Below are 20,693 nucleotides of genomic sequence, written 5' to 3'. Positions count from 1 at the left end.
CTATTATTTAAGTCAAAATAAATTAAGAATTTGCATAATTTTGTTAATTTTAAAATGTGTTATATTTTTACCTTGACCTCCCCCCCCCCCGAAAAAAATCCTGTGTGCGCCATTGGTAAAAGGTAATGAACGGTTAACACTAAACGCCAGTAATTTAAGTTATTTTTCGAGTTTCATCAGCAAATTATGTTTACATTTATAAAAAAAAAAACCAAAGAATAACCATTTGTTCTTAAAAATGCGAAGGTAAATGTTTATGAATAATATTATTGTGTTCCAAGATTTTAAATTGGTAATATTTTAGAAGCTTTTATTACTACAAAATAAGACTCGTGACGTTAGTGAAAATGTTATTGATAATAAATATATCAATTAAATAATATTTCGACTTCAAAGCTTATACTATTTATTAATTAAATAATTAAAAACACACAATTTGGTTAAGTTAGGTGAGTTTTTTGAGTTTCTGTCACCAATAAATGATCGGCATTTCCCATTATATTTCGTTTATTTATAGTTATGATTAATATTTATAAAAAAAAAAAAAAAAAAACAAATAAATTCAAATTACTATACTTAAACAACATGCATCTCAAGAGACCTTACTAAAGTTGGTATAGTTAGAGAAAACTACATTTACCCATAACATAAAATCTAACCATTTCACATAGGACATCCTGCAGTAGTATTTACTATGCATATTATCATATATAAATATAAATAAGTATAAGGATCTATAACATAAAATGTGTATTATTACTATTTAATAATTAGCAGAGAGTTAAACTATTTTGTTTTTATTAAAGTTCTGATTAGTCATTTAAATCATTTAAATGTTTATATGCATTGTACAAACGGATAGCATAAGACAAAATTAAATGATGTGCGTAGTACATGTGTTTTCAAATGTATTATACGATGTATTTAAGACAATATATTTACACATTAGTCATATACTCACACGACTGACAATACTGTAATTGTACTTGTCTTAATAGTCTTAAAAGATTATAACTGTTAAAATATATAATTTATTTTAAAGTTATATCCATTTCAGATGCATACAACGATTATACTCACTATAACGTATACACAATATTAATCAAATAATAATTACTATCGTGTAATTAACATAATATAACGTTTCGTGTAACTAGCTTAGTAAAATTTACACGGGCATACAATTTTTATACGTTATGTACCAAGCTGAATTACATAATGATTATTTGATATTTTGTTGATTTTCTGAAACTTGACACGAACTTTTCGATTTCCATTTTATTTCTGAGAATTTATTACCTTTACTTAATGGCCAATGGGATTAAACGGTGCTTTATCCTCATTTAAAAGTTCCGATATAACACAATTTTACGAGTCACGTTAGATATCGTTGCATTCAATAAATTAATTTTTCAACAAATATTTCTCGCAAAATATTTTAAAATTTTTATTATTTCGCAAATGTTTATGTATAGACACTGTAGCAGTCAACCTAAACGTTTTAAAGTGATCGTGACATCAATCATTTGGATCAGTTTTTACAATTATTGATCGAATAAAAAATAACAAAATAATGCAGGTTTTTGATAAACAGTATAATATATAAGTAATTTGTTGTGTATCTATATAGTATATCAACATACTTTTTAACGCTTAAGTAATATCGCATAAATTTAATTTCACGTAGGTACATTACAAAAAATTAAACCTTACAGTTCTTTATTCGATAATACTGTTTTAAACAATTTGTAATGAAACGTATTGAAATAATCATTAGCAATTTGATTATAAAATACTCTTCTATCCGAGCAATGTTTTACACTTAAGTTAAACTGTACATTATACGTGAAAAAGGTATGCGAGTAATGTAATATCTTTTGCGTATGCACGGGAACACCGTTTCTAGTGATTAAAATATCAATAAATGGCGGCGATCCAAAAACCAATTAAATGATTTTGAGTTTAAACGATACACAAGTACACGGCGACCGAAAAACCGAAGCACCGCGTGTAAATCGCGTACTCGGGGTAGTTTCGAAAGCGTAAGACGAGCCCACCGAGTGAGTTTCCATGAGCGATTTCGATTGCAGGCTGCGCGTTTTCAAAAGAATTCAGGTTTGTATAGGGTAGATGCCCGTGTGTATAGAAAATAATACACCATTTAGGTAACGTCTTCGGCGGAGGCGGTGGAGCAAATCGTTAATAATTCAGTCAAACAGGTCAATAAATTTAACGAACCTTTTATGTTCCGTAGGAGGTTCGATATTTTTCAATTTTTTTTTTCTTCTTCTTCTTCTTCTTCTTTTTCTTCTCGTTCTTGTTTCGTTTTTATTATTTCACAGGGTCACGGAGGTGGTGTTCATAATACAGCGCACCGGATAAAAGTATGTTCCGACACCGCCGAAAATCGAAACATTCCACGTAGTCATATTTACGTGCGCGTACCTCGTAAACGGACGACACGAATAATGCACGATGAACGATATGTGCCCGTAACACAATACGATAATGTTATTCCGTTTCTAAATTTTCACCGATTCCGCGTGGCGATCGTTACAAATGAACCGGATCAAAAACGACGTCATGCACATGTCCTACGGTCGAACGCTCTACAAGGAGTATAAATACACGCTCGACGATTTTGTCATCGTATAACGTACACAATATGAATATATATATGTAGAGTATACTCGAAGTGTTTTATGTACTCTTGAGTATTTTTATTTCAAACTCTTTTCAATACTCGCAATCGTAAAACACAAGAGCCCGACATTCCGTAACATACACACACGTATAAGTAAATGTAAAGTCGACCATTATCATAACGATGTTTGTTCGATATTATGTCGCATGTGGAAAACATAAAAATTTAATTTAACCTCATTACCGAGAGTTTTAAAAATAAGTTATGAAGTACGTGGCAAAGCAGAGTACACATTACTTGCACTGGAATAACATATATAGATATTGCTTTTCCGGTAACGCTCATGAGTGGTGGTGGGGGGGGGGCGCAAAGTCTTATTGAAATGGTTACGAACAGACAACTACAGTATAGTAGTTGATGCCATCGACGTGTTAAACAGTATTACACCTCTGTCACAGATAATATTACTACAAATTGGTACAAAATTAAAATTGAAAAAAAAAAACTTAAGGTCAATTAAAAAAAACGAAACTTAAAGGATATATTTAATTTATAATAGTTAATATATGTACATAAATATTAAAATGAATACGGAAAAATAAAATGTCATTCACACGCGTTTTATAACAAGATAGCGACGGTGGTAAAAGTTTAAAATTATAATCTTCATTATTAATCAATCTCGACCGTTATCCGAACCCTAATAAACTCCATTTATTTCAGAGCCACGAATCACATTTAAACGTGGTAATATATTTTTTTTTCGTAGAAAACTTACACTACCAATCTCTATCACTTCGAACAATCGACACACTACCGTATTCGTGGGAAACGCTATAAATAGCTTGTACGTTTGATAGGAGCTTTTGTTTTACAATTCAATAAACGTCAGGGTCCCCGTTGGTAATACGAACAGGATCGACGAGACGTGTACAGCGTGGATCGATTCGATTTCAGGAACAACACCGGGGCTTAGCAAAACTATGACATTTCACGGCGAACGGAAACGTGTAACAACGAATATAAAAAAAAAAAAACTTCGGTGTGTTGGCGCATTCGAAGTGTACCACGGACGCTTTTGTCTTTGGAAAACAAAAAAACCGACAGAGCTCTGCATTAATACATTATTGTGCGTGCATCAGCAGTTGTGTACACGGCAGAACCTGTAAAATCCTAAAACGTACGCAACACGGCGCGCGGCTTATACCGCTGCCGATACTCGGTAATGCGCCTTAGTGTGTTATTGTTGCTCGTAATATTATTATTACATTCGTTCGCGATCAGGGATTACGTGCGTTTGGTAATAACAACAGTACTACGTAATAATAACCGTAATACGCGTCGATGCTAAAAACTATTCGTGCGGGTATACCGTATTGAGAACGGGAGCCGTACTCGATTTTGTTTTTTCAAAACGATTACCGTACGTACACACGGGGGTGGAAAGACGGTAACGAGCACGAAAGAATGACAACAACACAGTTCACAGTGATTCACGTCGACCGCTGTTCAAAAATATTTTTCGACGACAGGTAGGCATGACGGCATTATTCGAAGCGAAATTATTAAATTACTTAAATGTACCCTTCATTATAATATTATGATATGTAAACTGGACGTTAATGTTTTCACTGCCGAGTCGTATGTATTATTATTGTTATTATAATCGTCAAACCGCGGTTCGGTGCGCAAATGTCGAGAAATTACCATTTCCGTGACTAGAATGTTTCCGTCCCCCCTCCGCCGATCAAATTGTTATTATATTATACGTCCAGAGTTATTTTAGCTGTCCGAACCAGCTACACCGGATTCCATCGCCCGTACTCGCGGTGCGATCGTATTCTTTCGCGAACACATAATATCATAATGCACGCACGCGTATATTTCTATCGACTCGGTCACCGGCGGACGAGTTATCGCGGCCAAAAAGTTTCGAAATCACGACGTACACGGTGTGCGATCGTAATACGACGTTTGAAGGCGAACAATAAGTGTGCAGAGAGCGAATACACAGTGAATACAGTAACGGAAGTCCGTCTTCAAACGTAATATTTGTTTTCGAGCGAGTTATGAGATTCTTTTTTGTTTAACCGGCGAAAGAACGTTTCATCTCGAGTTTGATAAAGCATCGGTTTACCGTTGAGCGGTAAGACTAACGAAATATAACCAAACCCAAAGGCGCAACTAGGGGAGCGCAATAAAGTTTTTAGCACCCCCGAGTTTAAATGTGGCACTCCTGTTTTTTTTTTTTTAGATCTATATAATCTATAGTAATTACAGTTAAATAATATTAAATTTTAATTTCAGCACGCCCGATGTTTGGGCTCTAGTTGCGTCCATGACCAAACCGAATTCGTTTTCGCCGTGTTGTACGCGTTTCAACAAGACGGAGACAACACACCGTACGGCAGGTGCAACATCCTGTTATCGATGGAATGCGTTCAACGTCGAAAAAACGCTACTCGATCGAAAGACGGAGTTTTTCGAAACGTAAAAACTTCTGCGGACTAGGAAAGATGGAAAACGAAAGCGCTGCTACGCATTTTTTCTCGATCATTCTACGCGGTGCACAATGTGAATACCTCACAGTGGTTCTTACTTGGTGGTCTCACGGGGTTCCCTGCGGCCGTACGTTTTGTCAACGGTCAAAACCTTATGTTTTTCCAACACAATCGCCAGCACGTATTCGAACCGGTAGCGACGGTTCACGGGGAGGATGGATGGAGGGGTGCACGCGTTTCAATAAAAAAAAAAAAAGCAGAAACTATTCGTCTTTTGGGGGCCGCGACCGCGTAAATCGTACCACTATTATATTGTACGTATTGTATTGTTGTAGGGGATACGAAAACGCGAATGTGCGCGAGCCGAAGGAACGTCGCGCGACGGCGGCGGCGGCGGTTGCGGTTCGTGACGGAGGGTGCGCGCGAAGAGTGGGCGGCGGAGGCGGAGGACAGGTACCTAACCTGCGCGCGGCGCACAGAAAGAAAGAAAACACTCGCACCTCTCCCCCGTCGCATGCACGCACGCACGCACCGCGCGTTGCACTCAAAACCGTTTACAATGAACGTTGTCAACGTTGACGACGACAATGATTCGTACAAGAGACATACTCGTGTACAATAAAACGCTGAATTCGAACACGGGTGGACACCGTTGTACCGAACAACGACGACGGGAATCGTAGCGCTGATGGTTTATTTGAATTTCTTCCTCGTTTCCAAACGTATCGTGCGGTGCTCGCGACAAATAATTTATACGCGCATGTGTTTATGTATACTCGGTACAGGTATGCACTGCTAGGAATAGGGTCTTATCGTGCACGTTCCAAACGTCGTCGTCCCCGTTAAGTGGTTCGGTCGCCTGTCCAAAAATGGAAACTGTCCGTGGAATGTGCCGAAGACACGTGTTGCGTCTGCTGCGCGCAGTCGTATCGCGCGCGGGGGAAGGATTTATGTCAACAACGAATCGAGGTAGTGCAAAAGTAGGTAGCTGTGAGACGCGCGACGGCGTTTACGAGAACGACGCGCGTAACGTGATCGCACGGTGAACACAGGGGTCGATCGGTAGCCGATTTCTATTGGATGGACTGAAATCGTGAACCGACGAGGTGCGGTGGAAAAATATTACTTCACTGGAAAATAACGTATTTTCCAACAGTATCGTGACAATTACTAGAATGTTTAGGGGAAAAAAGAAATCACAATATTCCTTACAGCGCGAGTTTTCATCATTTTTCCTATTAACTTTTTGTCGTTCGCATCGGAACGACGAAGCTGACCAACGAGAGGACCGATCGTTCCATAATTGATTTATTATTACTATTATTATTACTGTTACCAGTGGCGTAGCCAGGGAGGTTTTGGGTGTTGTAACTCCCCTCCATTAGTTTTTATTTAATATTTTTTTTAATAATTCAATTCCCTGTATGCGCGGTGTCGTTGATGGTTGACCGTGGTAGACAACCAATGGTAACCAATTATAAAACAATAAATTACTCTTTTTGAGTTGTTTCTCCGTTGTTGATAACGATGCGTTCTTTTTTGAAAAATGGTACGTAACAACATTATAATGTGTACATAACATCATATTGATTATTAGACTATCGATATTCCATGTTATCAATTTATCATGTTCAAAAACGGTTTTTTCTCTCATCATAAGTTTTTTTTTTTTTTTAAAATACCCCAAAAAAAATAATGTTTTATCCGAATCATAGGACGTGTATGTTCTTCAACAACCCATAATCGTTTGAAACTGTTATGTCCAACAAGATATGTAGACCGACATGACTCAATAATTATTTTCCTCGAGCTATTTGATGCAATAATTGATAGTTTATCAGAAGTTTGTACTTGGCTTGATAAGGATACTCTATAAGGAGCATATCAATTGCTGTGTGGTATAAGACAACCAGAATTTATACTAGCAACTTATATACTGGGACATGTGTTGAATTTGAGTTTACCATTAAATAAGTTCCTTCAGACAAAGAATATAGATTTGGTTGAAGCTATTCAAACCGCTGATGACGTACTAAATATAATTAAACAACTAAGATTAAATGATAAAAATGAATTTAAAATTATATTTAATAATGTAAAATCTAAATGTGATGCCTTAAACATTGAAATACCTATTTCTCGTACAACTAATAAGCAAAAAAACAGATGCAATATCTAAGTAGATTTGCCTGAGGATTATTACAGAATATCTTTATTCATTCCATTTATAGATCATTTTTTAAATCAATTAAATGATCGATGTTTATCTCATAGATCTATAATTGAAAATTTTAACGTTATTTTACCATCATCCAATAGTATACATTATGAAGAAAAATTTAAGCAGCTATTTGACATGTATTAAGGCGTTTTAGATTGCAGTGTGTTAGCAGCTGTGAGTAAAATTAAAATTTGGTAACAAAAATGTACAAGAACTAAAGATTTACCAAAAAACGCTACCGACGGTCTTCAAAAATGTTACATATCAATTTTTCCTTCTACTTTCAAACTTTTACAGATTTTAGCAACTCTCCCAGTTACAACTGCTAACAGTGACCGATATTTTCCAACATTAAAAAGGTTGAAAACATAATAACGAAACACCAAATGTAAAAATAGGTTGAACGGTTTGGCAATGATGAATATACACAGTGATATAATGATAAACCCTGATGATGTTCTAAATAAATTAGCGACCAAAACAAGAAAACTACGATCGATGTAAATTTTAATGTGATTAAAATATTGTTTGACTTTAAATGCTTTAAATAAAGTACAAGAAGATTTAAAATAATATGTTTTATGTATACCCGACTGTTACCGTTGCAATGTATTAAATGTCAAATGAGATTTCATTGTCATTTCCGCAACTTAATGTTATCTGTTTTAATTTCGTTTGTTAGTGGTAATCAGTCGTAGTAACGTATAATACATCGAATCGGGTTAAACCCGTTAACGTTTCAACGAATAACTATTGAATATAATTTACCGAGTAATTTAATGCGACAATAAAATGGAATAGAATATTTTTTTTTCCGTACAAATCGTGATGAAAATGATTTTAAAATGTACGTAATAACGTGTAAGATATCATTATGTTGATCTGCCCTCGTTTGCCTCCCGCGGTCTCGGAATTCGTACAGCAGACGGTTGCTGCAGATCTACGATACGATAAAGCCAAATCTTGTCCGTTCGCGACATTTCGGAACACGCGGTGCTCGATTCTATTTTTTTTTTTTTTTTGCTTAACGTTGTTTTTTTTTTCTTCTTTTCTGACCGAGCGCAGAATTCTTTTCATCGCTGTCGCATAGGCTGGTACACGTAATGCATTGGCTCGCACACGGTACAAAACGTATGGGAGGTACCCGTGTCCGTATACGCGCGGCGCCGCCGGTCGCGCTGATCGAACCGTATATAGTTGAGAATGTACAGAAGGAATGCGCGCGCGATGATAAAAACACGACACAATATTATATTATGTTCAGCAGCTCCGCCGACTGTGCGAAATAAATACCTCTGCGTATAATAATACATACACGTAACACGTCTGTGGGTACGAATAAATGTGCGGCAAAAACTGATGGAAGGGAAATGCGAAAAAAGAAACCCCCGTTGAGAAACCTATTATACGCGTACCACGAGATACTATCCGTATGGATAAGCGTTTTTATTTAGACAATATCACACACACTCACATATATATATATATATATATATATATATTTCTACATGTGCTTTGTACAGATGAAAAAAATATCACTGCGTACGGCAAGTATACGATGCTGAGGACTTTACCAAACAGTCCTGCAGACACGTTTCTGTCGAAGAATATTTTTCTGTATAGAATACGGTATGGTAGGAAAACACGAAATCATCAAGCTTACTCGACACGCGATGCTCGTCGAATAATACCCAAGTACAAAACAATCGATGGTCATGGACGATATTAATGCAGAAATAATATCAAATAGATTTGTACCGTTTAGATTTAGAATTGGGCTAAAAATTATTGTTACAAGAGATGAAATTTAATTCTATACTATACTGTGGCTCGTTCGGCGGTAACAATAAAAATTCCAGAACGATATGCACTGCGTAATATTATAAAGTCATAACGAATATAATTAAGATATAATACTTAATAAACTTATATAGTACGTCAGGATCATGGGCGTACTCGGGCAATTCTATTGAGGGCGACAAACTTTATTTTATATTGATATATTGTATACTTTAATTCTCGATATACTTGATCAAATAAACGAACAAATACATTAATTTTTATTTTTATAGTTATAATTCAAAAATAATACTTTTCTTGACAATTCCATAAAATAATTCTTACAAATCTAAAATGCCTTTTCTTTAATATTTTTCAAATTAATTTAGAAAATACCAAAGGGAGTATGGCCTTGTTAAATTTTAAGAGTGTGGCAGTTTCATCACCACCTCAGATTACTCCTACGATCGGAATTATCGAATTAATTCTTCACATCAAACGATCCCAGCCGTTTGTCGGTAACTCAATTACAGTATTAAAATCGTGGTAATTTCAACACTCATATTGTTGCAATTTATACAGGATCCCGTTCAAAATACATTATTTACCCTACGTTTGCCTTGATATTCGTTAATAGATTTACGATATATATAATAAAGTATTAATAGCACAAAAGCGTGCGTATTCTATTATACGTTAAACATGTAGTCAGAACGCACACGGATTGTAATAGAATGTCCAGTAGTAATGTTATATTTAGAAATAAATCACATCCTAAAGAAAGTTGCTGCAGCGAAGATTATGCAGTCAATCGTAGTCGTGTATATATATATATATATTTATAAATAATATAAGTATAGTAAACTATATTACATTAAAATACCTATCTAGGTATAATATAACTCAAATGAGGGACAAATTCGCGATTCACGATTTCCCGCTATCACACACCATCACCGCCGAGAAAGTTATAATTTCGTCGCATTTATTTTTCTATTTATCTCTATTTGCACATTCGGCTAATTGAAAAGACAGTGTAATAATTGAGTTACATACCTCGTAATACACATATAAAATATTTTTTACGCGTAATTTTTGTATAAGACAATCGTATTTTCAGAACGACAGCGAATACTCATTGAACGATTACAAAATGTCATTTATATGTTTTTCGGATCACAGTTTTAGCAGCAGTGGTGGTCGTCTTTACGATAGATCTCACCGTAATTAATGATCGAAAAGAATCGCATACAACTAATGAATAATGATATTCACAGACACGGAAATTCAACCGTCTCAGACTTATGAGGAATTTGAGGTATTCCGTTTGGCTTGAAGTGCACGACGACCACGCAGTGGAATAAATTTTGCCAGAAAATCAAATTTCCTCTCTCGATTATCGTCCGCGTTAAGTTATATGAAAAATAGTATCAATATAATGTTTACACCATTCCAAGGCATTTACGGAAACCCTACATCAATCTAAATTAGTAAACTGGATTAGTGAATTGGAAAAAGCTCAAAATAATTTCTCGAGTAAACTTTATAAGAAATTAAGTGGCTCAGTAGCTTTTGATTATTCATTGAACATTAAATATCGATTATTTGGTTTTAAGAAAAATAAAATCTGTTTTGTTCTTTATCTCGTGAATAATAATAAAATTTGCACGGAATTATTATTCGGTAAACATTTTGATTCAAAAAATAAATTATTTACTACACAACACCGTCAAAATGACAACTATTTAAACAGAATAATGGTCACGAACTGCAATAAAATTGAAAATTTCGACTTATTTTATCCAAATACTCATCGCAGTTAAAATGCATTTTATCAAAACAAAATATAATATTATTTTCACTGTCACTTATTTGGTTAAATATTTACAAGTAATGCATTATTATAATTATATGTTGTGTACTTTTTGGCTAGAGTAATAAACGAATTAATGAGGACTAAGGAAATGATTTAGAATTTCGAATATCGTCCGATGTACGTATTATATAATCATTTTCGATTTGTAACAGAAAGCGTACCAAAAACATGTTATTGCTTTGTACTGGACAAACCCGGCAACGATAAATGGACGGTTCTGTACACATTTCGTACAAACGAAACGAGCATGTATCGCACATCGGCCACGTCCGAGACTCGAATATCGTGTGTAAAAACCCAACCTCCGTCTCGGCTCAGCATGCGCGTTTTTCCTTAGCGTTCGATTGTTTTGACCGCTATTGAATCCATATCGACATCTCAGGTCTATTGTCACGACGGAATCCTAAAACGGTCCATACTGTCCTGCCTCTATTATATTTCATGAGCACAAAAAAAAAAAAATAATCGAATAGATCGGTACGGTACCATGGAGGTCGCGATAGTCGTGTGAAGCCCCGAACAAGGGGAACAGAAAGGGCACAAAGGTTGGCCACCGAAAACAAGGAAACGCACCGTCCCTACGCACTGGCATTCGGCCCCCGAAGCGCACGTGCGTGAACGTACACACGCACACGTAGACGTGTTGTCCGCGGGCAAAATGGGAGACCTAATGGTTCACCATAATGTATAGTGTACACGTACATTTGTACGTGTACATACGGCTGTGTAATATATTTCTCGTGTCGCGTTGTTTGTTCCCTGTACGACAGGGCCGACCGCCATGTTTGGCCGGCTTAGGACGAGTATATATATATATATATATAAATGTGTACATACATGTATGCAAGACCACATATAGGGTTGGAATCTATGGTGCATTCGAAATAAAGAAGAGCAGAAGAAGAAGAAAAAAAAATGGTAACAATAACGATGCGCACCACGATATTCACGAGTCAAAACTGTACCTCCCGAGGACCGATACGTCCATTGTGCGTACGATTCCGTGCGGAGGGTTCTCAAGGCGAATGACTCGTTGTAAATCTTATTTTTTCTTCTTTTCTTCCTCGAAGTGATCAAACGGATTTTATTATGTTATGCACTAAAAGTCACGTACAATCCCAGCAGTGTTTATTATATACGTACAGCATACGTCTCGCGCAGCGCATTCAACGTTTACAACCATCGCGGACGGGGTTCCAGCCGATATTCAGGAAATAATGTTATTACACCCAAGTTATCCTTACACCGTAAAAAAATATTAACGCAGGGCGTGACGTTTTACTGCTACGAAGTTTAAATAATTTTTTTTCATTACATATGCACTTACACGCGCACACTTTGTAGTGGATAATTTATACGCAATGTATTCAATATATATGTACGAACCGAGTGCAACGATTGTAAGACGAAAATTATTTTTTCAACGCATTATGTACAGGATATTATTGTCATACGGACACGTTACTGGAGTTTCCGCAGAAAAATTGCATTCGTATCAACACGAATTAATAATTTCCAAATTAACCGCATAATCATTCGTAGTTATGTTGATGGTTGGTTTTCTGAATTGTGACCCAGTGGATACTCTTAACTGGATGCTCTATCAAACACTTTGGTATTACAACTAAGTGCTGTATGTACAAATATACAAACGGTCCATAAGCAATTTTGAATTTAGGTAGTTAATTTACACCAATATGGTTGTTCTTAACTGGTTCTACGATTAAATAAGTTATGGTAGCTAAGTTTTTTTTACGAAATCGAACAATTGTTACGTCAAGTCGATGATGAGTTTGAATTCGAACAATGGTACACTAATATAATATAATACAGGCAAACGAAAAACAAATGGAGTGAATAATCAATACCAGGATTGAAACGTATAAAATATAAATTAAACACGTATGTACGTATAAAGCGTATAATATATATTATATACATTATATACCGTCTACAAATAAAATCCTTTATAAACAAGAATACAATTATAATTTAAATTAATAGTAAAAAGAGGAAGTATAAATTAAAAATAGACAATTGTAGTGCAATTAGTCTATTATTAACAGATTTATTAATAATCATCATCATCATCATCTTATCGCGGTATATTTATAGCAAATTCATTGTAATGATAATATACTTGTATGTAACACAATTAATATTTTTATATTATTAGATTACATGAAGAATTAAAGTAATTAATATTTAATATTAATATTTTAGATTAAATAACTGTTTTTTTTTATGTATTATTATGAAAGAATAGAAGTATCAAAGGAAATAGAAAAATACTTTTATATTATACGTATGCAAATATTCCATATAATTAACTTGCCAACATTAAAATTAAAATTTAGAATATGATATATTTAATTATAGTATTATTACATTCTGATTAGTAATAATATTTTATACTTCAATAGGTACCTATTCGAAAGAATAAGAAAAGAAAATTGCAAATAAAAAGATCTTTTTCTAATTTATAAAATATATAAAATATTTAATTACTTAACACATTTTTACTAAGTATAAAAATTAAAAATCCAACTTAATACTAAAAATAAGAAGTATTTTTAATTTTTCAGTCAATTTCAAAAAAATAAAAAAAAACATTAGTTTTAGTCCGATACGCGTGTTTAAGTGCAATACAAGATATTAGTTGTTAGTAATACATTAATAATTATTATGTGAAACATGGAAGTGCAAATGGAAACAATTTTCATTATGACACGGGTAGTTGTCGAAGAAACCAGTTTCAGTACACAAAGGCAATTTTGCATCAGAATGTTATTCGAAAAAATGAAAAATGTTAGCAAGGTATTTGCCCAAATGTATATTGTGTTACAGCAGTTGGGACGTGTCGTCAGAATATCGAAAACTCAAAAAGAAAAGAAAAAACCATTCATGTTGTACGAACATAATATGCTAGTCGATACTCGTTCTTTTATTTATTATAATTATATAATTATAATTATATTATATTTATATCATTAGTATAGATACGAGAAGTAAAAATCGAAATACAAATTGAACGGGTAAGCAAATGGGTAAATTTAGTTTTTACGAAAACGAATCGACGGCAACATAATTTTTTTTTTTTTGAAACTAGTAAAATACAACGAAAATAAAGTTTTTCGTAGACCATATGGTCCCTACTCGATCCATTACCGCTTTCCAACCGCATACCGAACAGTACAATTACAATAACCGGTACGAAACAAAATCGTTTACCACGAACCCACCTACTTACCGGATGACTAGTGCAACGTCAATATACTTTATTTTTTTTCGTTGCTACATCGCTATATAGGTATGTGCACACGTAGTAGCTTTGGATGACAAAGCACTCCGCGCGGGCTTCGACGTTATAGGGTTCACGTAAGTTGTTAAAGCCGTTTCGACGTTTACTAAAATTTATTCTTAAAAGTAAAAATAAAAATAAAACGCATTAATTTAACAAAATGGTATTTTATGTGAAAAATGTCACGGACTATTACTGTTTACTGAATATATAAATACGGCTTTCCGCACGAACGTGACGTTAGCGAACATGTTAATATAGCACCTACTCCAGCGTTTAGTATTTTGAATACAATTCGGATGAATTTATTTAAAAGTATAGAAATGTCTTGAAGGGACTTATAAAATCATATTTAAATGATTGGGCTTAAAAAAAAAAATTATTCAACGTATATAATAATAATAATAATAATAATAATAATAATGATAATGTTTTTTTTTTCAATTGATATAATAAACATGCAATCATAATAAAAATATGTGTCAAACAGAAGAAATAAAGTTGAATTCAAGCTATGTACATTGTTCTTTTTATCGAAAATATTTGGTACACACGGGTAGTAATAAAGTAATAATTAACTTCGTTCGTTCTGAGAAAACATGTAGTAAGTACATATAAGTGTTTTTAACAGTTATCGAAATGTTCAGAACAAAAATATCGTACGAAAGAATTTTATTCCAGTACATTTGTCAAAAAATATTTAAAAATGTATTAATTTTTTTATATGAACTCCTTTAAGCCTAAATGTGTGCACATCATGATGGAGTAAAGAGTGAAATTCAGATTAATTTATGAGATATAAATATTTATCTAATACTTTTACATAATCACATTACAATGAATTAGATTGACATTCACAAGAATATAATTTAGTACAATAATATATATAATTAAAATGACTGATTATGATACCATGTTTTTAAATAATTTAATTAGTACATAAAACTAGTAATGAACAAAATAAAATAATAAGCTAACAAAACATTAGAAATGCAAGCTCTTACTAGGAAGTTGATAATTTGTATATTATTAATTTTAGGTGAAATTATTCTAACGTAACATATGCGAAGGTAATAAAACCATTTACATATTTTTTTAACCACTCATTTAATCAGGCATTCTCTTTGCAATAATTTTTTTTTTATTTTACTAATCTCAAATACATTTATAATACAATTATTTTTATCTAAATACCAAATTCGTATTTTACATTGTACTAAATCGGACAATTGTTTGGTGAAGGCACACGGGTTACACCAAAAACTTCAAATTAAAAACAAATACATATATATAGAACAATATTATAAAACATGGTATTTGAATACATAATAATAAATATAATGAATATTTATTCACATAACGAATATAGCTCGTATAATTTATGATGGCATCAATGTATTATTAAGATTAAAGTATAATAAATAACGTTCAAATCATATCAACCAAATATCAACCGTTATGGTAGCATTTAAGAATTATTTAATAAGAAAAGAAAATTAGTAATTATTCTAAACAATTTCAGAAGAGTGTATATTGGAGAAAAATTAAACTTTTCATACGAAATGTTATTAATGTAGAGATATATAATTTTTTCATTGATGGGACATTTGATAGCAAATTAACTCGAAATTTACTTAGAGCATAAATTGTTCACACTCAATTGACAGCAAAACAACGTATTAAATTAGAATTTACATAGTGGCATAAGAAAACTCGGACTCGGTAAGAATACGAGCTTGCCCCCTGATTTGTTTATCGTCGAGCGATTTTATCGTAAATTACTCTAACTCGAGTGTTAAGATAGCTTTTTTCGAGGGTTTTTCGTTCATATAAGATTTGCATACCCACACAGTATAATAGGTATTTCGTATTTTTCATTTACTCTTTATCATTATATTTGGTTTTCGATATTGTTTTTTTTGGTGGAATTTATCTGACATAAACCGGTTAGAAAAGGTTCAAGCTAATGTATACCCATAAGTATATGGTTAAGATAATTAGTAGTTTTTATAACGGATTAGAAATAAAATATATCTAACTGAATTCCGATTTCAGCCCATAATTTCCAGGTTAATCGTTGTTAACTCGAACGATTAAAATTAAAGTACACAACCGTGTTTTTTGCAAGAAATGTGTTAATAGCAGTTGACACTAGTTATTGAAATATCATACAAAGCTACACATACACAAAGAACATATATAATATGTTATAATACATATTATTCGAAAAATTGTTTTGGTAACACGTATTTTAATTGCAACGCTCTTTAGTGTCCGTAAACAAATCGATTAATAGTAAATCCGATCAAACTAGGGCTTGCAACAGGTCCACTGAAATGTGGTTTCGAAGCGGGTACACCGTAAACGGCAACGGGAGACGTGGCGGCGTTTCGCGTGAAATGTAATTACAATGTGTATACGGAAATCACGAAATCACCGGACTGCCATATCGGCCGGTCCGGCCCTGACTCATGCGCGCCCGCGTTATGGGAGATTCTAAGGGCCAAAACAACGTGTACTTTAAAATATATATGAGAACAAAACCAAATACCATAGAAATCGATGCTCAGGAAAATTTAGTTTTAAACGATATGCAGTCATGTGTGAACATTGTATAACAATAAACAAGTTCAAGATTATACATTTTAGATTATCTAAAAACATAATACAATTTACTTAACTTCATAAATGGTGGATCTCAATAAAATTATCTTATAATTAATATGGGTAGTAATTAATCAACAATAGTTTCGGAACAAAAATTCCCAGTAGGGGCAATGGTCCCTTTGCCTCCCCCCTCTACAAGCGCGCATGCCATGATTAGTTCGTGGGCGTCACGCGCGACCAGAATTCGCTTGGACGGAGGGTACACGGTCCGGATGATGCCACGGGCAGGCGTTTCGCGGAAATCCCGAACGAAGTCCTGGTTACGAGAGAGTGATGATGGTGGGGGTGGTGGTGTCCGACCGGGACGCTGTCAACCGCCCGGGCCCTTACCGGCGGGCCTTGACCGCGGTTACCATCGGGCGCGCGCGCCGCACGTACGCCTATAACAAACGTATCCGAGTCGCGTACATTGAGGCCGCGGCGATGGGCTGCAGCGAACGCGCACGGGTGGTGTAATGTACGACGACGGCACTGCGTATACGACGTGCCTATGTGCATTGTTGTGTGCACGCTGTCGTTTGCGCCGTAAGCGGTCCGTCGTGAAACGAGGGGCGGTTGGGCGGGACGTGATGGGGGGACGTGGAAGGACTGAAGACCGTGTACGGATGATACATCGAAACGTAGGCATACATACACGACCACACTAATAATAATAAACAACAATAAACGGTTATGTGTACCACGCACCTGAGTTTTTGACGGTGTCCTGGGCGGAGATCGAAGCGGCGAGCACCAGCGCCAACGCCAGGATCAGCGAAGCGTCGGAGCGGCGTAACCGCGCGTCCTTGGACTGCATTTCTGGAGCGCGCGAGTTCTTTTCACGGGCGTCACGCGTGTACGTCGGCTGCGTGCCGTTCACGCGGTCATTGCACTCGCGCGCAAGTACGGACGGGACTGCTGTTCGGGCGGCACCTGTTCCGGAGCCGAGGGACGCGCCGGATCGGTGGACGACGCGACTGCTGTGGAGCCGAGGGCAAAGGGTCGGGATCGCACGCGGGCGTGCCGCGCAGTAAAAAAAAAAAAAACGGTGTGAGCGCAAAGAATCTAGCAAACGCGGACGGGACCGATGTTGTGTTGTGTGCGATGTGAACACGCGTACGCTCGACCGAACCGGATCCGCTGGGAAACAAGACTGGCGCGCACGGACTGTTTACCGTCCGCGTCGCACCGGTATACGCGTTCGCCACCGCCCCCACCGCCGCCGCGGTAACCGTAACCACCGTCACCACCACCACTACTGTGACGACCGCGACTGCTGCACACAGCACCGGCAGCACCACCGCGGATGATAATATTATTGTTGTCGGTTTTTTTTTTTTTTTTTTTGTTTTTCTCGTAGCTGCTGTGCAGTTACGTTTTTATCCGGCACCCGACCGCCGCCGAAGTGATGACCGTCGCCGTTGTTACGTTATAACCGTTGTCCGCGTTGGTTCCGTCGTCGGGAAAGCTGTGCACACGCAGCCCGTGCACGCCCGACGGACGACCAGACGTGCGCGTGCGTGCGCGCGTGCGACGCTCCGGAGACGAACCTGAAATAGTTGTGCACGGACGCGGACAACCGCGGCGGCGGCGGGCGGGCGGGAAACGCGGGGCGACCGCCGCCGCGCGCTCGTTTATCTTTAGTCCGATCGCCGAGACGCCGCCGCCGCCGCCGCCGCCGACCGGCCCAAGATGACGACGACCACTATACGTGCGTGCGTGCGTGCGTCCGTGCTTACGGCGGCGGCGGTGGAGTGCGTACGACGTAACGACGTCGTTAATACCTGCGAGCGACGGCCGTTCGCGTGCGTTTATTGTGTGTCGTGAGTGTGCGTATCAGCGGCGGGGAGTGACGGAGTGAGCGAGAGGGAGAGAGATTTTATTTTATTTTATTTTTTTTTTTTTTATATTTCATACGGCCAAAGAGAGGGGTGACGGGGAGAGAAACGAAAATACCTTCTTACAACGTCGTCCGCAGGTCTTCTCGGAGAGCCGTCACGAAGAATAATAAATGCGCGTTATTCGTTTTATACGAAACGTGTCCTCCGTGTACCTGCACGGGTGGTATTTCGTTCGGACGCGGGCGGCAAAAGCGATCGGCCGGCCGGCCCCCGGACGAACCGCGCGCTTTTCACGATATCCCCGAGCGCGTTCCGTCGCCGCACCGGCGCACACCACTCCTCTTCGTCCCGTCGCGGTCGGGCCGCGCGTGACCGGCTGGCGAACGCGCGCACAGATATAAATGGCCCTCTCTCCGGGCTATAAATATCCGCGCGACGCCGTGCACACGCATACGACGATAATATGCTTACGGACGCGGGCGCGCACATGTTCGAGTCGAATTCTCCTAACCGGCGCGCGTTGTAACGGTGAAAGATCGGAAAAAATTCGATCGGTGTTTTTTATCCTTCCCCTGTCTTCCCCTCTCGCCGCGCCACTGCCTTACGGTCGCCTGTCGTCGTGTCACATACGTTCACGGTAGCAGCCGTGCGGTTATCCTGCGGCGTGCGGCGCCGATGAAGGGCGTGCGCGGTCGCCGCACCGCACGGTTTGGCGGGCGCGTTTGCCACGAACACGTTTTGACGTATTAGTTTTTAGTGGTATTTTCGTTGTTTTCCGTTTTTTTTTTTTCAGTCGGCCGGAAATATCAAGATTGATCTGTCCAAAAGCTCGCACTTGTGAAAAATAAAATGAAAAAAACATGAAAATCGACGCATTCGGTCTATGAACGTTCGTCAAACATTTGTCGCCGAACACGGTGTGATACACCGTCATCCTTTAGGTGGACCACCGATTCGCGATTAAGAGATTAGATGTTCACCCGTTGTCAAAATATCGTTCTGCACATTCGCAATGCTCGAACGCGGTGAATATAGCATTGGGGTAGCACTCGAAAGGGTGTTTTTTTCCGATGTAGTCAGCAGATCGTAAGCCATTTGACAGTCGATTTGGTGTTATTTCGTTTCGTGCAGACATTGTTAAATCGCAGTATAAGTGCATCAAATGGTTAACTAATATAGACTACTCACGGAGATCGCTAAAAGTTACAGCACCATCTCCCAAATATTCATACGTTTTTAATATAACAGGCCTTTTTTATGTACCAATTTTTTGACGATACTAGAACTTTTTTCCAATTTTTTTTCTCGACTTTTAGTTCCAAATTCTATACTCAGTGTCACCAAGTTGCCCAATTTTTCATTTTTTTTATTGTCTGCGGTGGGAGGAGATTGATTGTAGTATATTTAAAGGTTACGGATTTTTAGGGTTTTTTATTCCTAAAGAAGTTGAACAAATACAATTATTTTTCAGTGCAAAGCCGGGTAAATTTGCTAGTAGTCATATAAACTACAATGTATAATTGCTACAATCCTATATCGTCTTTATTTTAATTCTACCTTATTTGAATCCGTTAATGTCATATGCAAAATAAATAAATAATGTAGTGCATTAAATCTGAACGCCCACTGCGCGTTTAAGTAAAATTCTCATAACATACCTTATCGTTATACAACGTAGTACTCGTACAACGACGTTATGATAATATTTTAAGATTATTATTATTATTATCATCATGGTTTTTCATTGTTACATTTGTATGATACGTTTGCCGTGGCCGTCGCTCTTTCATTAGTGGGCGGTTGCAGTGCGTCGTGTGTATGTGTGTATGTGAGTGTTGTGTGTGTGTGTGTGTGTGTGTGTGTGTGTGTGTGTGTGTGTGTGTG

The 20,693-nt window shown here is 36.9% G+C and overlaps 1 protein-coding gene across 2 annotated transcripts in view; it reads right to left on the bottom strand.

The window, feature by feature from the left end:
• The window catches only part of LOC112692256 (laminin subunit alpha-1), a 55,000-nt gene extending 36,855 nt beyond the window's left edge, over positions 1 to 18,145 (bottom strand). For both annotated transcript variants that reach the window (XM_025566864.1, XM_025566865.1), the window contains exon 1: positions 17,677 to 18,145. In XM_025566864.1, coding sequence (XP_025422649.1) covers positions 17,677 to 17,785 — 109 coding nt within the window. In that variant the 5' untranslated portion in view covers positions 17,786 to 18,145. The remainder of the gene's footprint in view (positions 1 to 17,676) is intronic.
• Between the last annotated feature and the right edge of the window lie 2,548 nt (positions 18,146 to 20,693).

Source organism: Sipha flava, unplaced genomic scaffold (genome assembly GCF_003268045.1).
Source record: "Sipha flava isolate LNK unplaced genomic scaffold, YSA_version1 71_pilon_pilon, whole genome shotgun sequence".
Taxonomy (NCBI): Eukaryota; Metazoa; Arthropoda; class Insecta; order Hemiptera; family Aphididae; genus Sipha; species Sipha flava.
Note: the sequence above shows the minus strand (reverse complement) of the source record. Positions and strands in the feature narration are given on the sequence as shown.